This window comes from Chiloscyllium punctatum, chromosome 5 (assembly GCF_047496795.1).
Source record: "Chiloscyllium punctatum isolate Juve2018m chromosome 5, sChiPun1.3, whole genome shotgun sequence".
Lineage (NCBI taxonomy): Eukaryota > Metazoa > Chordata > Chondrichthyes > Orectolobiformes > Hemiscylliidae > Chiloscyllium > Chiloscyllium punctatum.
Window position 1 is genome coordinate 56,406,740 of NC_092743.1, and position 21,680 is coordinate 56,428,419.

The 21,680-nt window shown below is 40.0% G+C and overlaps 1 protein-coding gene across 4 annotated transcripts in view; it reads left to right on the plus strand.

Annotated features, from left to right (window-relative positions):
• The window catches only part of myom1b (myomesin 1b), a 130,547-nt gene that overhangs the window by 30,118 nt on the left and 78,749 nt on the right, over positions 1-21,680 (plus strand). For all 4 annotated transcript variants that reach the window (XM_072570372.1, XM_072570373.1, XM_072570374.1 and 1 more), the window contains 7 exons: positions 1,769-1,926; positions 5,559-5,651; positions 9,326-9,414; positions 9,519-9,578; positions 12,103-12,267; positions 16,929-17,090; positions 19,514-19,655. In XM_072570372.1, the coding sequence (XP_072426473.1) occupies positions 1,769-1,926; positions 5,559-5,651; positions 9,326-9,414; positions 9,519-9,578; positions 12,103-12,267; positions 16,929-17,090; positions 19,514-19,655 (869 nt within the window). The remainder of the gene's footprint in view (positions 1-1,768; positions 1,927-5,558; positions 5,652-9,325; positions 9,415-9,518; positions 9,579-12,102; positions 12,268-16,928; positions 17,091-19,513; positions 19,656-21,680) is intronic.

Genomic DNA, 21,680 nt, shown 5'->3' on the forward strand with positions numbered 1-21,680 from the left:
GATGAAAACAGAAACTATAAACCCAAATCTATTGCAAATTACACAGCTAATTTTATCCAATGGACTCAAGGCAAGCATTAAATTCCTCCAATCTCAGCATAGTGAGGTCCAAGAGATTTTAGTACCCGGAACTTTAAATGCATGCCCTTGGTCAGTTGCTTGCCCAAAACCAGCAGGAAGTGACAGACAGCTGGTAGAAGGCTGCCAATTGGGATCGTGGAAATATTTGACATTAATGAGTTAGTGTCAATGATGCTGCCTGCATTATTTTATGATATTTATGTCTATGCAAGGAAGAATAACAAACATCCAATTCAGATGCTGCAGTTAGAAACTGAGATGGTATGAATTTATTCTTACACCTTCAAGTGTGTTAGTGACAAAAAAAAGTTTCATAGCTTTTGATTTTACACTTTGTAAATTGAGTTGCTTTTGAAAATTTAGTGGAGGCATAATTAACTTTCTGACTTTAATGGGCTCAGTCTATTGAATATATCCTAAATTTTAGTGCACTGAAATTATAGAACCAGTTATTCTGTATTATTTATCAGCATTCTTTTCCTGTTAGTTGACGTTGTTATAGCAACAATTTTATATTTATGCAGCACCATTAGAATAAGAGAACGTCCACTGCTCCCCATTGTTTACATCAGATCAAAGCAGAAATAGGAGCTTAAATAAGAAAGCTAAAAGTTTGAATTCTAAGCAGATAGATTTAAGAATGTATTTGAAGATGGAGAAGATGTAACAAGTTGGAAGAGTATTGAGAGGGAAGTGGGGTGTTGCTTGAGCATTGTTTGAGGTATTAACATCATTCAAATTGGAGAACTGAACCAGATAGGAAGTGCAGAGGATGCAAGCTGTGACTTAGGACTCAGAAGGTCATAGGGGTAAGGTGAAGTGAAATCATGGAGTATACAGACTTCTCTAGTAAGCTGAGTAATGGAGAGAGATAAACAAAAATACAAATGGAAGAGCGAGAAGAATTTTATTGGAACACAGTATAGGTAGCAGGACTTCTTATGGATTAACTTAAGGTAACAAGAAAATAGAAGTAGGATATTGAAAAATTGGATTTGAATTGACAAAAGAATGATTAAGGGCTGCAACAACATTGAAGATCAGATAGGAAGTAACTTTTAGTCATGCAAAAAGATATCTTGTTTGGATATAGTGTTTGAATCTTAGCACAGGGTAGCTCATGACACTAAAAATCTACAAAGTTCAGGTGATCTTGAATAGGAATCCAAAAAGGGAGAAGGAACAAGGACACTGCACCATGACTAATTTTCAAAACTGGTGCCTAGCAGCAACTAATAGATTGTGGACAGTATTAAGGAGCCAAGAGTGCGACGTTAGGGACAGGAAATCCCAGCCTGTGAGATCTGTTAGCTAACCTTTTTTTCATGTTTTTAATGGGGTGTGGGTACATCAGCTGCTCTAACTTTTATTGCCTATCCCTAGTTGCCCTTAAGATGGTAGCTGAGGTTTATGCACCCAGTTTGACTGCACATCTGCTGAAAGGAGGGTTAGAAATCCTGACAATGACATATTGTTATGACACTTGCAGTCATGATTATATTAGTTTGTTACATATTTTTCCAGAAAGAGCTTTTCTTAATTGCATTTACTATTATTTCCTTTCAGTATGCTAATTTGCCTTTTCTTTGTAAATCTATAAAAACATCTACAATATTTAAGTAATTATGTTGCTAATGCTGAATGTTGGCACTGGATCAACCTCATATTCTTCTCCATTTCGCCTCAGATTTATGACACTCAAGATTTTCACAAAAGACTGAGAGAGGACAGCTTGCTTCGTTTGCCTGAGTTTATAATCAAGCCAAGGTCCCACACTGTCTGGGAGAAACAGAATGTAAAGTTACATTGCACCGTCTCAGGCTGGCCTGTTCCTCGAGTTACATGGTAAAGATCTCTATTATGCTCGCACATTATATAAACCTCTTTCCCAGCAGTCTTCACTTGTCTACCAAAGCAAGATAAAATGCTATTTATGAGAGTAAAACAGTGAACTCTACCTTTTCTTTCCAAATACATTCTTCAGGTAATGTCAACTTAAAAGAAGACCTTCAGGCTAAGCATTGTAAAATGCCACACAAATGCCAAGCAATGACCATCTCTAATAAAATATAATTTAACAAAAGCCCCTTGACATTCAGTGTCATTACCACCGCTAAATTCCACACTACCAATGTCCTTGGAGTTATCATTAACCAGAATCTAAACCAGACACGCCATATCAATCCAGTGACTACGAGAAGAGGTCAGAGTCTAGGAATACTGTAACGAGTAACTCACCTCCTAAATCGTGAAGCCTGTCCACCATCGACGTGTCATAAGTCAGGAGTGTGATGGAATACTCACTACTTGCCAGTATTACTGTAGCCCTAACAACATTCAGCATCTAGGAAAAAGTAGCATTCTTGATTGGCACCACATCCACAATTGTTCAGTCACTCCACCATTGATATTCATTGGCATCTATAGGATGCACTTCAGAAAATCACCAAATATCCTCAGACAGCAACTTCCAAACCAGAATCAATTCTACCTCGAAGGGCAAGAGTGGTAGATACATGGGAACAACATCCCACCACCTTGCAACATAACCACTTGCAAATTCCTCTCCAAACGACTTAACATCCTGACTTGAATATATATGTAACATTGTGGATCACCAAATTTCATTTACATTCTGTATCCTTTGCAAGAGATTTTAATTCTTAAAGTAAATTCTTTTGGGACTCCAAAACCACTTAATCATGGTTAAAGATCACACAACACCAGGTTATTGTCCAATAGGTTTAATTGGAAGCTCTAGCTTTCAGAGCGCTGCTCCTTCATCAGGTGGTTGTCTGTTCCGAAAGCTAGTGCTTCCAATTAAACCTGTTGGACTATAACCTGGTATTGAGTGATTTTTACCTTTGTACACTGGCATCTCCAAACCATCACTTAATCATGGACTGCCTTAATGAATGCTCACATCATAGTTATTCAGTCTCTTCCTTGGGATAGCGTTGCAGTGGTTTCTCAAGGCCACATTCCAGCACCTACTCATGTGCACAATTTCAGCTCTTTTGCAGACAGCTAGCTTCACAAGCTGACCCTCTTTGGGCTTCTCTGTGCTCCAATATTGTACCAAGAAAACACTGCTTATGGCTTTCCTTCACCTGAACTCTGAGTCACTGAACAATAGCTTTCAGAGACGTCTTCTACCCTAACCACCTGGAATTTGTTAACAGCAACGTTTGTGCTGTCTGAAATGTCATTGCTTTAGTAATCCAGCAGCTTCAAACTATAGGTAACCTCACCCAGCTCCATACTCAACTAACTTCTCCCAGCATACATGCACCCAGAAAAATTGAAACCAGAGAACCTTTGCAAGATTCATCCAGTTCCAAGATGACACAGCTGCCTCTGAGCAATCATTACCACTGCCTTTGCCGTTTGCTCTGTCACCCTCACAATCTGCTTCTCCTTGCCCTCTGACTGCAACATAAAAAAACACAAAATTTTCCAGTTCATTTTGTTTTTCGAAGAATGGTCATTCTAGAATCAAAACAGTAACTTTTCTCTTTCTCCAATGGTACTACCAGACCCATTCAATTTCTCTTGCGCTTTCTGTTTTTGATCTGTTAGCCTCCTGACCTTCCGTTTGTCTTAAATGTTGTGGCAAACACTAAAACCCAACTTTTAAAAATTACCTCATGTTCCTAGCTGTTCACCTCTTCAAGCAACACAGCACCAACTGTTTAAAGTGTTCAAAGTTCAAAGTGTTTTAGTTGCATTATCATATTTTCTATTGTTAAACTTAATTCCCAAAACTAAAAATTTATAGACTCAAACATGTGAAGTGTGAATTAGATATGAGGAATACACATTTGCACTTGAGGACAGAATCATTTTATTTAATTCTTAAAACTTTTCCACTCAGGTTCAACTCTTCAACCCAGATTCTTATCAAATGAGGGTAATAAATGATTTAATATGTCTTACAGAACCAACTACCATCCTGCTCATAACTTGCCTCTCCTCTTTTAATGGAAGTTTTACATGATCTGTTTAGCTTATGAAACAGAGGCAAAGTATTCGGATGCTCTTTAAAAAAGTCCTTTGCCTTAATTTAAAAATTGCATTTAGGTCCTTTAATAGGTCAAAATTTCCATTAGCAAGGCACGTAAAAATCAAATTTTAATAAAATGTTTCAAGTTTAGTTAATTGATGCATGCTAACCTTTTCCTGTAACATCTCTTTAGAATCTCTACAGCCTGAAATCAGGCCATTTTGTCCATCCAGTCAACAGTGTCCCTCTGACCATCATCCCACCCAGACCAGCTCTCTTACATTATCCCTGTAACCCTGCATTTCCCATGGCTAATCCACCTAGTTTGCACATCCCTGGACACTATGGGCAATTTGGGGGGGCAGCACAGTGGCTCAGTGGTTAGCACTGCTTCCTCACAGCGCCATTAACCCGGGTATGATTCCAGACTCTGATGACTCTACAAACACCACACAGACAATTCTCCCTGTGTCTGCATGGGTTTCCTCCCGCAATCCAAAGATGTGCAGGTTGGGTAAATTAACTGGGAAATTGCCCATAGTGTTCAAGAATGTGTAGGGTAGGTGCATTCTTCAGGGGTAAATGTAGAGTAATAGGGTAGGGGACTGGGTCTGGGTGGGTTACACTTCGGAGGGTCAGTATGAACTTGTTTGGCTGAAGGGCCTGTTTCCACATTGTAGGGACTCCATGAATTCAGCATGGCCAATCCACCTAACATACACATCTTTGAACTGTGAAAAGAAACTGGACCACCCAGAGGAAACCCACACTGATGGGGGAGAATATGCAAATTTCACACAGGCAGTCGCCCAAGGCTGGAATTGAACCTAGGTCCCTGGTCCGTGATGCAGCAGTGCTAACCAGTGACCTACCATGCCACACACTTTGGCTTGGATTTAATGCAGCTCACCAATTTAGAAACCTTGGCCACTGAGCCCAATTATTCATGGGGGAGGCCCAGTTTCAGTTTCCAAGTAGCAGTAAATTCATCCACCCCACCCTACCATTGCTGATTTGGGGGAAAAAGGGACTGATGTGCTGTTCCTGAACTAGGTCTAAGACTTAGGCACCTGGAAACATGACAAATAATAGAGTGCATAACACCCCTTCTGGAAAAGGCTTGATTGTTTCTATTTCCATTTGCTGTCCTAGTTATCCCTTACATCTTGTCAAATTAAATTATGTACCACTGCTGATTAAAATCTATTTTGATGTGACTTCAGCATATTGCAGATAGGACTTAGCAGAAAGTTCAGAGGAGACATTCTCAGTAAAACCATTCTGCTGAACAGGACTGAGAAAGTCTTGATTTGAATTATTTTGAGGAATTGGTGTTGGTGTACCTTTATAGTTTTGAATTCATTACAGATTACCTGCATACATGATGCTCATGACTGAAACAAACATCAGATGTTGCTCCTGCTTTACATTATGCTATTTACATTTATAACACCCATTTTATTTCAATGTTTAGGTACAAGAACAATGTGAGCATCAATGTCCACACTGATCCTGGAAAATACATCATCGACAGTAAATACGGTGTTCATTCCTTGGAAATTAACAAGTGAGAAACTATTTTCTTTCTTCAATCTAAAGTCAATTGGTTTGAGTAGTCAGTTTCTGTTACAAGAAGAATTAGTATTGGTAGTTTCATTAGTGATTCACTAACACCTGCAAAGTGACTCAAACATTAATGATTGTGGAAATGTAAGGAAAAACGAGTAGATTATCAGTCGGTTGTTTTGGTAGTAGAGTCCTAATACTTGCACATGTGTTAAAAATTTCATGACATTGCACAATTTGTAACGGACTTTATTAACTGGGATTGATGGCTTGAGATAGTCATTCTTTTTTTTTCTCTCTCCTCTTATCTTTCTCAATTGTAGATACCAAAATTGGACTAGAGTCTGCTGTAGTACTTAACATTGATTGTCAGGAGTTAAACTTGCCCCTGACAATTGCCAATTGGCACCTCATCATTATCTTATGAGAATCTCGCCAAGCCACTTGTGAAAAGCCAAAATAAAAGATGGAGAGAGATGATCTCTTGATGAACATGCACCATTTATCACCCAATTCTGCCTCACATCTCACTATAACCCATGTCATTCAGACTCCTATAAGATTGTGCAATAAATTTCCAAATAAAGTCAGGTTAAAAGTTATTGTCAGTTATAATATGGACCAAATAATTATAACTATGGCCTTGAAATTATTTTACACGGACGTTAATGTCAAAGGGAATGAATTTATGTGAAAATAATTTCCTAGTTATTTTAAATGAGAAACAAATGCCTATTATTAAAAGTTGCCTTGCTACAACAGCAGAGAAAAGAATTACAACCAGATCTATTGAGGCTTTTTGTCTTAATGTTTGTAATTGCAATTTTGAGTCATTACATGTTTTTTTCTTGTGTTATATTAATTGTACATTGGTGGAAAATAAGTTTGGTAGAATTAATAATCATAATGTGAAACTTGCAATAAATGGACATTTAGATCATTAAGTGACAATCCAAAACAGTTTGACAAATTATTTTGACAATTCAGTTACTCATATTTAACAGCTTAATTTCGATATGGCAAACATAAAAGACAGAAATAAACGATAAATATTGTAATATAGAAATTATTTCTCACATGATGGAGTTAGAAAAATCTTTCTTGAGAAGAGAGTGTTACATTTGGCAAGAATAGAATTTGAATAAAATAATGCCTTATTATTGACTTTTAATAAGAATTTGCATGCATATAGTATGTTGCAGCATTCAAAGCATAGGAAAGAACAGGTAAATTAAAGGCACAGAAGGATGCCCTACAGCCCATCATGTCCATGCCAAGCGTAAAAATATAATTATGGCATTGTCCAATATTGTAATTTGTTCATTCATGCTGGAATATTCCAAGCAGAACTTAATTGGAACTGCTAACTTATTGTTTTACAGTCGATTGCTGCAGGTATCTATTATCACCAGTTTATAAATAGCTGAATGTTACCATTGAAACGACAGAAGAGCCCTGTTTGGTTGATCAAAGTGCTGCCACCTGATTTAGCCAATATACATTCAACCGTAAAGTTGCTACATTTAAATGTGTTCACTGAGTTTGTTTTTAAGTTCTATTTATACCGATCTTTTCCTAATTACGTCATTGTTGATACTGTTGATTGTTTTATTACGCTCAATTAACCTGCATTTATACAGAGCCATATTACTTTGAAATGTAGATACTGTTATAAAGAAACATATTGGCCTAAAAGAAGATTACCTCAGAATACAACAGGATCTTGATCAGATGGGCCAATGGGATGAGGAGTGGCATTTGGCATGTGAGCTGCTGCATTTTGGAAAGGCACGTTAGAGCAGGACTTATACACTTAATAGGAAGATCCTGGGATGTATTGCTGATTGAAGACACCTTGGAGTGCAGGTTCATAGTTCCTTGAAAGTAGAGTCGCAGGTAGATAAAATAGTGAAGAAGGTGTTTGGTATGGTTTCCTTCATTGGACAGAGCATTGAGCATAGATGTTGGGAGGTTATGTTGCGGCTGTACAGAACATTGGTTAGGTCACTTTTGGAATATTGTTTGCAATTCTGGTTTCCTTCCCTTCGAAGGATGTTGTGAAACTTGAAAGGGTTCAGAAAAGATTTACAAGGATGTTTCCATGGATGGAGGATTTGAGCTATAGGGAGAGGCTGAACAGGCTGGGGCTGTTTTCCCTGGAGCGTTGGAGGCTGAGAGGTGACCTTATAGAGGTTTACAAAATCATGAGGGGCATGGATAGGGTAAATAGACAAGGTCTTTTCCCTGGGGTGGGGGAGTCCAGAAGTAGAGGACATAGGTTTAGGGTGAGAGGGGAAAGATTTAAAAGGGACCTAAGGGGCAACATTTTCAGACAGAGGGTGGGGCTTGTATGGATGAGCTGCTAGAGGAAGTGGTGGAGCTGATACAATTACAACATTTAAGACCCATCTGAATGGATGTATGATTTGGAAGGGTTTAGAGGGATATGGGGCAAGTGCTGGCAAATGGGACAAGATTAGTTTAGGATATCTGGTCAGCATGGACAAGTTGGACCGAAGGGTCTGTTTCCATGCTGTACATCTCTATGACTCTATAATTGCCAATCTGTAAGCAGAGAGGACTCTCAAACAGGAGTGTGATAAATAAGCAAATAATCTGGTTTAGAAATGTTGGTTGAAGAATAACTGGTTGATTCTGAAACCAGAGCAACTTTGTTCCTGCTCTTTAGAGGGTGATATGATCCTTTACTTAGATGTGAAAGGATAAGAGGGAGCCATTTCATTGGAAAGGTAGCACCTCTGATATTACATCACACCTTCAGTACTTACTGAAATGTTAGCTTAGATTATGTGCTGACGTCTTAGAGCTGGAAAGTTGAGAATGCTTCTGCAATCCAATGCTGACTCAAGAAAAATTGTACTACTGCAGTAACATTTCTTAATTTTATTGCCTCCTCTAATTTTGTCTTTGCTTTTTTTTCCCCTTGTCTTTTTTATGTGGCAGACTGTAATTCCACCTACAGCAATGGCTTTCTGGTTTCTATGTTAATACAAAGCCAGTTTCGACAACAAGCCCACAGAATTTTTGCAATTGGAAAATGCAGATTTTATCCAGCCATTTGGGTCATGGAGGAACACAGACTCTGTCTAGATGCTTTCAGAGAAAAACATAATGGAAACATTAGTGCAAATCATAGAAATTCGCCTAAAGTATCGAGCAACAAGCACCCATGGGAATATACTCAGGGACTATTTGCAATTGGCAAATAATCAGATCATCAGACACATAAAAAGTGGAAGCTGAACACAGGGTCCCATTCATAGAGTCTATTCAGTTCAATTATAATGCCCTTACACTTTGACAGCTAACTCAACAGAGCAAATGTTCAACTTTCAGAAACAAACAGTCTATTTATTGGGCTAAGTGAACCATGGGAGAGCTTAACATATAGGTTTTCTTCCTAGAAATTAAATAAAATCAAAGCTTTAGAATTTACTTTCATTAGACACATGGCAAACAGAATTGATTAGAAGCTAATCGGGGACCACCTCTTAAGTAAACATATCCCTTCATGGAGTTGGTATCTTCTGAAGAGGAGGAAAGGGAAGAAAATGAGAAAATTTAAACATTTTTAATGTAGAGATATCTTTGCGAAATTATGTATTTAGCATTGCTTTTCTTTCTATCTAATTCTGGCATCTGGTTTCATTTCAGTTGTGACTTTGATGACACTGCTCAGTATCGTGCTTCAGCCATGAACGCAAAGGGAGAACTTTCAGCTTTTGCATCAGTAGTTGTGAAAAGTATGTTCACAAAATAAATTTTTCATGTGAATCTGTTCTGGATGTTTGAAAAGTTTCGTGGTGGATTGCAGAGTCACATCCCGTCTGTTTCCCATTTATTCCAGGATTCAAAGCAGAGCATGGTGATCTCTCATTCCACCCTGGAAGAATTGCACCTCCTTCATGTAAGTATCATGGTCATTTTGGATGACCAGCTTTATTAAAGACTCCTACTCTTAGTTGAGAAAGACTTACACTTTGGTAATTGATTCCAAGGTGATTTCTTCTCTGCATTGACATGCACACAATTTCTTCCATGACCTATAGATTTTAAAACCTAAAACTTTGCATTGACTGATGTAGTTTTAAATGATCTTCTGCTGTTTTCAAATTTGTTGATACTCTGCCTAGCTTTCCCAATTTCCCAATTAAAACTAACACTGCAGTAAGTTTGAATATTCTGGTTGCTGATACTTGCCAATTTCTGAAACAAAAACAGCAATTGTTGGAGAAACACAGCAGGTCTGGCAGCATTTGTGATAAGAGAAACAGACATTTCATGTCCAGGGAACCTTCATGAGAACTAAAAGCATAAAAAAAGTATATATAGGCAGATGACAAGGGTTTGAGGGACAAATGGCTGAGCACATAGATGGGGATGGAGCCCAGAGAGAGAGAGGGGGAACAAATTAGTCAGAGAAAAGAGATTGTTTATAGTAAGTCAGAGAAGAAAAAATGTTAGATAGTTGATAATAGTGTCTGTGAATAGGACATGTGCTCAAAGCAACACATGTCATGACAGGACCTAGGGTGCAGGGCTAGGTAAAAGACCTGGAAGGAAGTGTTTAGGCTATAAAATGATTGAACTTGATATTTAGTTCTGAAAGCTGTTAGGTCCACAAGCAGAAAATGAAATGCTGTTCTTCCAGCTTGCACTGAGCCTCACTGGAACACTGCAGCAGGCCTGGATTGGAAGACTAAAGAGGGTACATTACGTAGAATACAATCAACATAATTAACTAAAGACCTTGAATAGAAAAATAGAAAGCATAACTGGCTGCAGAATGTGAAATCAGAAATTGATTTAATGAACTGCATGTAATTGAAACAAAAGCTCAGTCTAAAACAAATCTCTAAAGCGCATTAAATAATAACACAAGATTAGTTTGAAAGCAAGCTGGTGGGAACTAATCAACGATACGAAGGTAGAATTTCCATGAATAAGGATTAAGGAAAATAATTAAGGATATGTACCTGAATTGAAACCAAGTTTTGATGACAAAGAGCTGCCAGACAATCAGCCTTTTGAAGTGGCCGGTAGATAAATGTTTTGGACCTTGGTTTTATAGAATTGTAAAACTTGAAATTTGATGTGGAGGTGCCAGTGTTGGGTTGGGGTGGACAAAGTTAAAAATCACAACACTAGTTTATAGTCCAACAAGTTTATTTGAAAGTACAAGCTTGTATTTTCAAATAAACCTGTTGGACTACAAGCTGATGTTGTGTGATTTTAAACATGAAATAGACAAAGCAATCCAAGATAGAAAGTGATTGGGCTGAGATTTTACCTTTTTTAAGGTCAGCCTGGGAGTGGGTATGTTAGATGTCGATGAACTCACCACTCACTCAAAACTCACCAGATCGACAACTTATTAACAACTGACTGGTGAGTTTTGATGAGGTTCCTGGCCTTTCACAGGCTTTGACACTGCTATCCTATCTCACCAGAAGCTGCTAGATAATCATTTTTAGGGCATACTCTTCTGGAGATCCAAAAGCAAATAGGTTTGTATTTTTCTTTTGTTCCTCATTGAGGCAAAGGGGGAGGGATGTCACAGGAAAAGGGAGTCACAGAAAGTGAAGGCAAGGGCATGGATTTGCTTTTGAAGACCATTCCCTTCAACCCCATCTGTGCATGCGCTTGGCCCCAGATTGTGGCAGTAGGAAGCCCCTCCCCTGAACACAGCAGGCGAGTTTATTCAATTACCTCCTGAGCACCGATCCACACCTTTTCTTCTGTCACCCCCAACCTCTGTCCCAGCTACCCTGTAGCCCAGAAACTACCACTGCTGCCCTCCACCAAACCAGTGCTAGTCATCCATTTGGGGCCCTGGTCAGTGCTGCCCTTCCAGCAACCATAGCCTTTGTCCATAGTGCTGCTGAGTTTTTTGATTGGATGACAGCTCCAGGCGGGCGGGACTTCCGTTCACGTAGTTTAAATTATTATGCAATCTAAAAGTGTTCTATTATATTTGCATTTACTTTCATTATATCTGTATTTACTGTACATTATTATGATATATTTACAGGGGATTTATGTGGGTCTCTATTCTTTATGAAAAATTCAGATTCTTACATGCGTGGATTTGTATTTAGCTAAATTAACTATAATACAAAAATGACAAATTTATAAATAATACCTCCATCCAAAATTCATCTGTGCACATTCTGTTAATGAGTACATAATTCCATATAAGAATGAAAAGATATCCCATATTGGATAGATCTGGCAAACACTGTACCCAGTTGTAAACCTTCCAAAGTTGATAACCATAGCTGGAGAGCGCTAATCAGTAGTCCTTCGCCAAATATCCCAGTTCCAAATAATTAAGAGCTACTCTCAAGAATTACTTACAAGTGATAGTGTTAGAAACACAACAGTGAAAGAAAAATATTTTAAAAAGACTAAAGACTTTTTTTTCCAAACAGATGACTACTTCCCTGGTGACCCTCATATGAAGTTTGAAGTGCACTTTGTTGATAAGTTTAATGTGTCAATTGGCAAGGAAGGTGACACATTGAGTTTGGGCTGCACTGTCATCGTTCACCCTAACCTAAAGCGGTTCCAGCCTGAGATCCAGTGGTGGCGCAATGGTAAGTGTTGGTTGTGCTTTGGAGAAACCAATATCAAGTTGCAGTTGGCAAGAAACTGAAGACCTAGAGGCTGAAGAACATCATTAATGAATGTCCCTCCTTCCTAAATGCAGTGAAACTAATTATACATTGTTCCACATATAATGTTCTACTCTGGCCCCATCACCCATCCCAGTGTCACACATGTAGGCATTCTTTATTTGTGAGCTTAGATATGAGTAAAGTTAAGCTTTTAAACTGTGCAGGATCATGTCGCTAAATCTAACACTCTTTATATCCGTGGATAAATTCTCTGGCAGTGCCAAAAGTGGATATTAGCAGACATTAGAAATAGCACCTCCAGCTGGTATGCCAGTTCTGGACCATTTTCCTGCAACAGGATAGAGGGTGATAGGTATAGTTCATCAAACTAATTAAGAGGTAATTCAGCATCAACTGATGTTGGCAAATTGGGATTAAGTAGTTCCTCAGATTCCTGTGGGTATTGCAGGTCAGTTTAGCTACTTCAAGGTGGCCTCAGGTTGGCAAATTGAGGGCTGGCACATCAGCCTGGCTTGTAGGCCCTCCCTGCTGCTCTGGGCCCACTAGCAAATGGAAGCCACTGTGGTAAAGTTTAGCTGCCAAATGGTAGCCTGGTGACAAAGGATTTTTGAAAAATTGAATTTTAAAACGTCATAGAGAGAGTACTTTTGTTTTGAAGTGTTCTTACTTACCAATAAGGACTTCCTGCTATTGCTGTTTGGAGGGTGTCTGGTCATTCAACTTTGACAGCCTGCCTGCTGTCCTTAATTGGACAGTGTGACTACTTTTCAGACTGAACGGTGATAGACAGTGGTATTCCCCAGGAAACCATCCATTTTTATGTTATATGTAAATAGCTTGCGTCTTGGAATGCAGTGTAGATTTTTAAAGTTTGCTGATGATACCAAACTTAGTGGAGTTGCAAACAGTGATGAAGATATGACCTGCCTGCAGCATGGCAGGCGAGTGGCAGAAATGGGATTTGTTGTGAAGAAGTATATTTTAATAGGAGGGATAGGGAAAGGCAATGATCACCAATGGCACATTTATAAAGAATGTGCAGGAACAGGAAGACTTAGAAGTGTATGTGCATAAATCTTTGAGCTGTTGACTTTGAAGGTGGTAGGACATTTTGAGAAAGTAATGAGCAAAGTGTATAGGAAACTGGAATTCATAAGTAGATTATTAGATTAGATTCTCTACAGTGTGGAAACAGGCCATTCAGCCCAACAAGTCCACACCGACCCTCCGAAGAGTAACTCACACAGACCCATTTCCCTCTGATTAATGCACCTAACACTATGGGTAATTTAGCATGGCCAATTCACCTCACCTGCACATCTTTAGACTGTGGGAGGAAACCAGAGCACCCGGAGGAAGCTCACACAGATACGGAGAGAATGTGCAAACTCCATACAGACAGTTGCCAGATACTGGAATCGAGCCTGCAACCCTGGTACTGTGAGGCATTCACTGCTAACCACTGAGCCATTGTGCTACCCCATTATGGGTGAAAAGCAGGCAGGTTATGCTGAACCTTTAGAAAGTGCTGGTTAGGACTCAAATGGAGTATTGTGTCGAGTGCTGACCACCCCATTTTAAGAGGGATGTGAGGGTCTTTAAGAGAGTGCAAAAGAGATTTACCAGAATGGTTCAGGAATTGGGGAGTTTAATTATAGAATTAGCTTGGCGAAGCTAGTATTGTTCCCTTTTATGTAGCAAAGGAGATTGGAGCAAATTGATTAAAATGTTCAAGAATATTACAGTTTTGAATATTCTGTAATTCAAACTGGGAAAACTGTTCCCACTAGCTGATTCCACAAGGACTAGGGATTGCAGATTTAGGGTTTTGAGCAGGCCATACAGGGGGAATCTATGAAGAGAATGGTGAAGACCTGTAATTCATTGCCCATAAGGGTGATGCTTGTGAAAACAATCAGTGTTTCAAAAGAAAATTGGATAGTGACTCGAAGGAAATCAACTTGCAGGATTACTGTATAGAATGGAGGAATGGGACTGACTGGATTTCTGTGATGTGATAGATAATCCAAATGTGTTGTATATGACCCTGTGAGATATTCAACAGGTCTGGCAGCAATGCAGAAAGAGAAACTGTTAACATTTCAGGGCCGTGACCTTTCTACAGAGCGGGGAAAAGTTATTAATAGATTTTGATCAAATAATTGGAGCACTCTTGTCATTTCATTCCTTTCACTTTCTCTCTTGTATAACAGTTCTCAAAGGGTTAATATTCATACTACATTGGCTCAATCCATTTTATTGAGGTCACATACAGCCTATGGGTGGCATTTTTATTTCTGTATCTTTGGACCTCCAAGTCACTTTTTTAAAAATGTAATCATTTGTGGGATACGTGGGTATTGTTGGCTGGGCCAACATTTATTGTCCTGCTCTATTTGTCTTTGAGAAGGTGGTGGTGAGCAATCCTCTTGAACTGCTGCAGTCCATATGCTGTAGGTTGACCCACAACGCTGTCTGGGAGTGAATTCCAGGATTTTGGCCCAGTGATAGTGAAGGAATGGCGATATATTTCCAAGTCAGGATGGTTAGTGGCTTGGAAGAGAACCTTCAGGTGATGGACGATGTTCCCATGTATCTGCTGCCTTTGTCCTTCCAGATGATAGTGGCTGGGTTGGAAGGTGTTATCTAAGGATATTAGGCAAATTTCTGCAGTGCATCTTGTAGATAGTACGCATTGCTGCTACTGAGCATCGGCGGTGGACAGAGTGGATGTTTGTACATGTGGGGCCAGTCAAGTGGGCTGCTTTGTCCTGGACAGTGACGAGCTTCTTCAGTGTTGTTTAAATGTCCACTGCTTGTAGGTTTTCACAAGTTACTCTGTTCTATCCTTTTAATGTCGGAAATAAAGAGCCTCACATTTTCTGATTTGGAGGTGCCGGTGTTGGACTGGGGTGGACAAAGTTTAACTCACACAACACCAGGCTATAGTCCAACAGGTTTATTTGGAAGCACTAGCTTTCAGAGCGCTGTTCCTTCACCAGGTTGTTATGGAGTATAAGATCGTAAGACAGAATTTATAGCAAAAGTTAACTGTGTGCTGCAAATGAAATTAGATATTGAAAAAGACCTGCTTTTTTTTTTAAGTCTCTCACCTTTTCGAATGACCATGTTGGTTTCAGTTCTTTCATATGTAAATCCTAGAACTTCTCTTAAAAGCTACGTTCTCAAGTGAACTTTAACAATAGGTGCCATGTTGGCCCGGATAATGCATTGAAGGTCTGAGGTGCCGTGTTTGAGGCTGTCTGTGCCCCAATGTTCAGACTGATTCTAATCTAAAAAAGGGATTTACAGAATATTACATGGATTCATGCAGTTTTTCAGCAAAATAAAATGTAATTCTGCAAGTATAAATTCACCTCACAAACTTATATGTGTGTGTGTGTGCAAGTGAGTGTGTATGTGTGTTGGGGTGGGGTGGTATGATCATCTGTGACAGAGTGTGTGTATGTTTGTGAGTGTGAGTGTAAAGGGGTGTAAGTCTGTGAGAGGGTGCACGTGTGGGTGTGTATGTGTGAGCATATGAGAAATACTTCAATGGTCCAGGCTGAGGCATGGAACATTGGTGAGACCATGTAGAGGCTACGGAAATGGATGAATGGACACTGCACAACAGTCAAGAGACAGACACAAACACTTCAGCGGTCAGGGCCATTCGACATCGGACCTTCAGGTGAACATTCTCCAAGGCGGACCTCAGGACAAGCAACAACGTAAAGTGGCCAAACATAGGCTAACAGCCAAGTTTGGTACCTATGTGTATGGAGATGGCCTCAACCAGAACCTTGGGTTCTTGTCACACTACAGGTGACCCCACTGCATTTTACACACACACACACACACACAAGTTTGTGGGGTGAATTTGTACTTGCAGAATTACATTTTATTTTGCTCAAAAGCTGCATGAATCCATATATAGAGGAACCTTGATTATCCGGATGAGGTGTGTGGGCACTAATTGATTACTCAGTCAGTGATTCAATGACTTTCCACTGGGGCTCAGTGTTTTCTATGAAGTCTGCTCCCTGTTCAGGAGACTCGGCAGCAGAACAGGGCGCGTGAGCCCATTCCCCCCCCACCTCCCAAAAAAAAACAGTTCTGGGATTTACATACAAAAGAACTGAAACCAACATGGTCATTCAAAAAGATGAGAGACTCAACAAACAATCCAGGTCTTTTTCAATATATAATTTCAGTTACATCACACTATAAGCTTTTGCTATAAATTCTATGTCTTACGAACTTATACTCCATAACAACCTGATGAAGGAGCAGCGCTTCGAAAGTTAGTGCTCACACTTGCTGATATTGCTACAGTTTTGCACAATCCTTGAACCCTGAATGTCAAATTTTGATCCAGGCTGCTTAAAATACCCTCAATATTTTTTGTGGCTTTAATTGTTCTTAATTGTGTGCAGCTAAGTAATCATGCTTAGCAGTCATAAATTGCAACAAAAAAATGACATTTTCAAAGAATGTCAAGTATGCATATAAATACAATAACTTTAACTTTAAAACCTCCAGTGATTATATTCTCTTTGTCAAAGTCTCAATACCTTCTCCATGCTTACATTTCTACTCTTCTCCATTTTCCTTACCAGGTATCCAGCTACTGCCATCCAAATGGGTTGAGATGCACTGGAGTGGTGAAACTGCTACACTGACTTTTACTCACCTAAATAAGGAGGATGAAGGATTGTACACTATACGTGTGTTGACAAAATCTGGCTATGAAGTTCATAGTGCATACGTGTTTGTCAGAGGTACGTGTGCAAGTGAACACAACAGCCCATATGTCATTTGAGTAGCTGAACAGTATCGACAAGGGGGCTATGGGTATAATGCGGTTAGCGATAGGAATCACTAAATAATGAGAACCTGTTGTTTTTTCTCAAGCGACCTTGCTATTTACGTAGGGGCACTGAGAGTAATTCTTGCACCTTCGACTCTATGAAGGTTGCAACCAACAAACCAAGATCAGAGTCGTGGCCCTAGCTGATGTCCTTCCAGCAATGAGCAGTTTTAACCTAAGAGTATGTTTAAACATTTTTAGGCTTCCCATATCTGATAAAAACATTCTTCCTGTAAGTGCTGCTGTCTTTGTGAGAGAAATACTTTGCTGTCAGATAAAATTGGTTATTAGCTCCTTGAACTATGACATGCCAGCTGTGATTCTGCCTTGGGTTAGACAGAGTGCATTTTTTCCTCCATTTTAATTTACTTACCTGTTAAGTCCATTTCATTTGACACTGACTAAGGTTTTCTTGCTATGTTGCTGCTAAATCACTTAGGAGTCAAAGAAATTATTGTTCGATGGGAAGTGACCAATTAATGTAGCCAGTGCAATCGCTCGGTTCAACTTTTTACCCAGAATCCACAAACCCGACTGCCCCGGTCGACCTATTATCTCTGCCTGCTCCTGTCCCACTGAAGTCATCCTTCATATCTTGTCTCCATCCTGTCCCCCTTGGTCCAGGAATTCCCTACATATGTTCGGGACACCACCCATGCCCTCCACCTCCTCCATGACTTTCCAATCCCCGGCCCACAATGCCTCCTCTTCATCATGGACATCCAGTCCCTAGACACATCCACTCCCCCATGGTGAAGGGCTCCAAGCCCTCCGTTTCTTCCTCTCCCACCGACCCAACCAGCCCCTCTCCACCGACGCACTCATTAGAGTGGCAGAACAGGTCCTCATCCTCAACAACTTCTCCTTCAAATCTTCCCACTTCCTTCAGACCAAAGGGGTAGCCATGGGCCCCAGCTATTCCTATCTCCTCATAGGGTAGATGGAACAATCCACCTTCCATGGTTACACTGGCACCATCCCTCACCTTTTCCTCTGCTACATTAATAATTGCATTGGTGCTGCCTCGTGCTCTCATGAGGAGGTTGAAAAGTTCATCGACTTCACCCACAATTTCCACCCTGACCTCAAGTTTACCTGGACCATCTCGGACTGCTCCATCCCTTTTCTGGACTTCTCCATCTCCATCTCCAACAACTGACTCAAAACAGACATCTACTTCAAAGACACCAACTCCCACAACTATCTGGACCACACCGCCTCCCAACACCCCCTCCTGTAAAAACGTGATGCCTTACACTCAATTCTTCCACCTCCCCTGTATCTGTTCCCAGAAGGAGCAATTCCACTCCAAGACATCCCAATAAGTCCTCCCACATGATCAATAATGCCTTCCAGTGCATCTCCTCCACTTCCCGCAGCTCTGCCCACGACCCCCACCCCTCCAACCGCAACAAGGATAGAAACCACTGGTCCTCATATTCCACCCCAATAATCTCTGTATACAGCGGCTTATCCTCTGCCCTTTCCACCATCTACAATCAACCTAACCACCCCACCCCTCTCTGCATTCCACAGAGACCATTCCCTCTGCGACTCCCTCAGTTGGTCTATGCCCCCCACCAACCCCCCTCTCCACACTTAGCACCTTCCCTTGCTACTGCACAAGGTGTAAAACCTGCACCCACACTTGCGCGCCCCCAACCTCCGTCCAAGGCCCTAAAGGATCATTTCAAATCCAGTGGAGATTTTCCTGCACATCCACCCACCTTATTTGCTGTGTCTGTTGCTTTCAAAGTGGTCTCCTGTACATTGGGGAGACAGGACACCAACTTGCAGACCATTTCAGGGAATATCTCTGGGACACATGCATCAAACAACCCCACTGCCCTTTGGCCAACCACTTCAACTCCCCCTCCCAGTCTGCCAAGACATGCAAGCCCTGGGCCTCCTCCAACGCTAAATCAATGCCACAGGCCAACTGGAGGAAGAACGCCTCATCTTCTGCCTTGGGACCCTACAACTACACAGCATCAATATTAACTTCACCAGTTTCTAAATCTCCCCTCCCCTCACTTCATCCCAGATCCATCCTTCCAACTTGGCACTAACTATCCTCTCCACCCTCCCCACCGACCTATCAGAATTACCCTCCCACCTCCATTCCCCTATTGCCTTCCCATCTACCTTCCTGTCCCGCCCCACCCCCACTCCTCTGTCTATCTCTTAGTCCCCTTTCTCCCTCCACATTCCCGATGAAGGACTTATGCCCAGAACATTGACTCTCCTGCTCCTTGGATGCTACCTGGCCTGCTGTGCTTTTCCAGCGCCACATTTTTTTGACAATGTAATCAGAAAGCAGTGTCTCATTTACAGATGCTGATGCAGAGGTTGCAGGTGCCCCAGGAGCTCCTTTGGATGTCTATTGCTTAGATGCCAATAAAGATTATGTCATTGTAACCTGGAAACAACCAGCAGTTGATGGTGGAAGCTCCATCCTTGGTTACTTTGTTGACAGGTGAGTGGTCACTCGCTGTTTCTCACTGCATTGATTTGAAGTTCTAAGTGAATTACAATAATTCTATAAAGGCAAAATATTTTACTTTTTTTTTGTTAGTTTCTTTCTTCTTCCTTGAAAGTATTTGATTCCTATCAGAGTAAAGTTACCTGAATACTGAATATCAGCTTCCCTCCATTATCCTAATAAAAGGTTTTACCCTGAAATTTTAAGGTCGGTGGGCTCTGGAGAGGACTGGTCACATCACTAGAATGTCTAAAGTATAACAGCATGTTGTTGTATATAAAGTTATTTAATCCAATGATGAATGGAGAAATGTGGTAAATTTTTAACTTTATTCCTTCTCTAGTTGTTCTCTCATGCCTTTGATCATAGTGAATCAGAGAATATAATATTTGTCATTGTGTTTTGTTATTTCTTCCTCTGTCTCTTCTCTTCTGTTGCTCTATTTTAAGAGCATAGACTACAATGAATAAAAGCAGGAACTGGTCAGTTGATTCTTCAGCCTTTAGTCAATGCAGCCATGGCTGATCTGTCCCATCAATTCCACCTTTGTGCACTATCTCCATATCCTTTAATTCCCTCAGGATCAAAAAATATATAGATTGCTAAATTGAATTAATTCAATAATTGGATATTCACTCTCCAGTGGATTAGAAAACACTTTGAGCAAACAAACATCTTTCCATCTCATTCTAACATATCATTCTGGGACTGTGCCTTCAAGGTTAGATTTCCAAGCCTTGGAAAACAACCTCTCAGCATTTACCTCATTAATCCTCTGAAGGATTTACTAGTTTTTATTGAGATCATCTCTCATTCTTCTAATTTACACGGAGCAAAGGCTTAGTCTACTTAATCTCTTCTTAATGGTCAACCCTTTCTTCACAAGAATCCATCTATTGAAGCTTTACATCCATTGTTACATCCATTTAAGTCTTGTATATCCTTTCTTAGGTAAAGAGACCATAAAACTGTACACAGTAGTTCAGGTATTGTCTCACCAAGACTCTGTACAACTCTATCAAGACTTTAATTCTTATTCTTAAATTCCTTACAAATAAAGTCAAATGTGCCATTGCTTTTCTAATTATGTACTGAACTTGCTTGTTAACTTTCTGTGATTCATGTGCAAGGATATATAGGTTCCATTGAATATGAAAATTCCCAGTCTCTTGCTACTTAGAAGATATTCTGTTTGCCATCTTCATGTTCTTGCTCACTCATTTCACTTGTCTATATTTCTTTCCAGCCTTCTGACTCAAAATTTACCATCCCAACTAACTTTGTATCATCAGCAAACCTACATGTGTTGCACTCATCTGATACGTGTGTGTGGGCTTTATGAACCTAGAGCAGCTACACAATAATGTCACAGGGTTGTTTTCAACATTGGAATAAATAACACTGATGGACTATGTTAGACATTTAGAAAGAAGCTAAATCAAAAGTGGAAGATTTGTTAAAATACGGCTAATAGTCTTTTAATAACGTAACAACAAATTCTGAAATTTGTATTTCTTGGAATCCCATGTGTTGTTGTATATAATATTAATATGCAATAAATAAGGTTCTACAGAATCCTAAGCTTGAAAACAGTTCTTGATCTTATCTTCTCCTTGACCACTCTGTACTAAACACAAAGTCTTAGGTGTGGCCCTAAAATCACATGGCAAAAGATTGTGTCTTCATTTATGTTCTCTCTCTTAAATTCTTTGATTCTTTTCTGTCATCCTCTGCTGCTCTCTGTCTTAACTCACTGCCCTTTTTGTGTGGATCATGGAAGGTGACTTGGCTGTATACCAGAGAAAAGAGTCACTAATGGCCTTTTTCGGGATAGGAATTTTCTCAACAATAAAATATGTAGAAGTTTCAGTTATTAAGAAAAAAGGCAATAAAAATGAGAAAACATTCTAGTAATTTAATGGAGTTGGTGGCTGGATGATTTCACCATTGGGTGAAATACTCTCATCATAAAATCCCCCGTTAATGTTGGAAACACACATCATATCACCACCTGCAGGA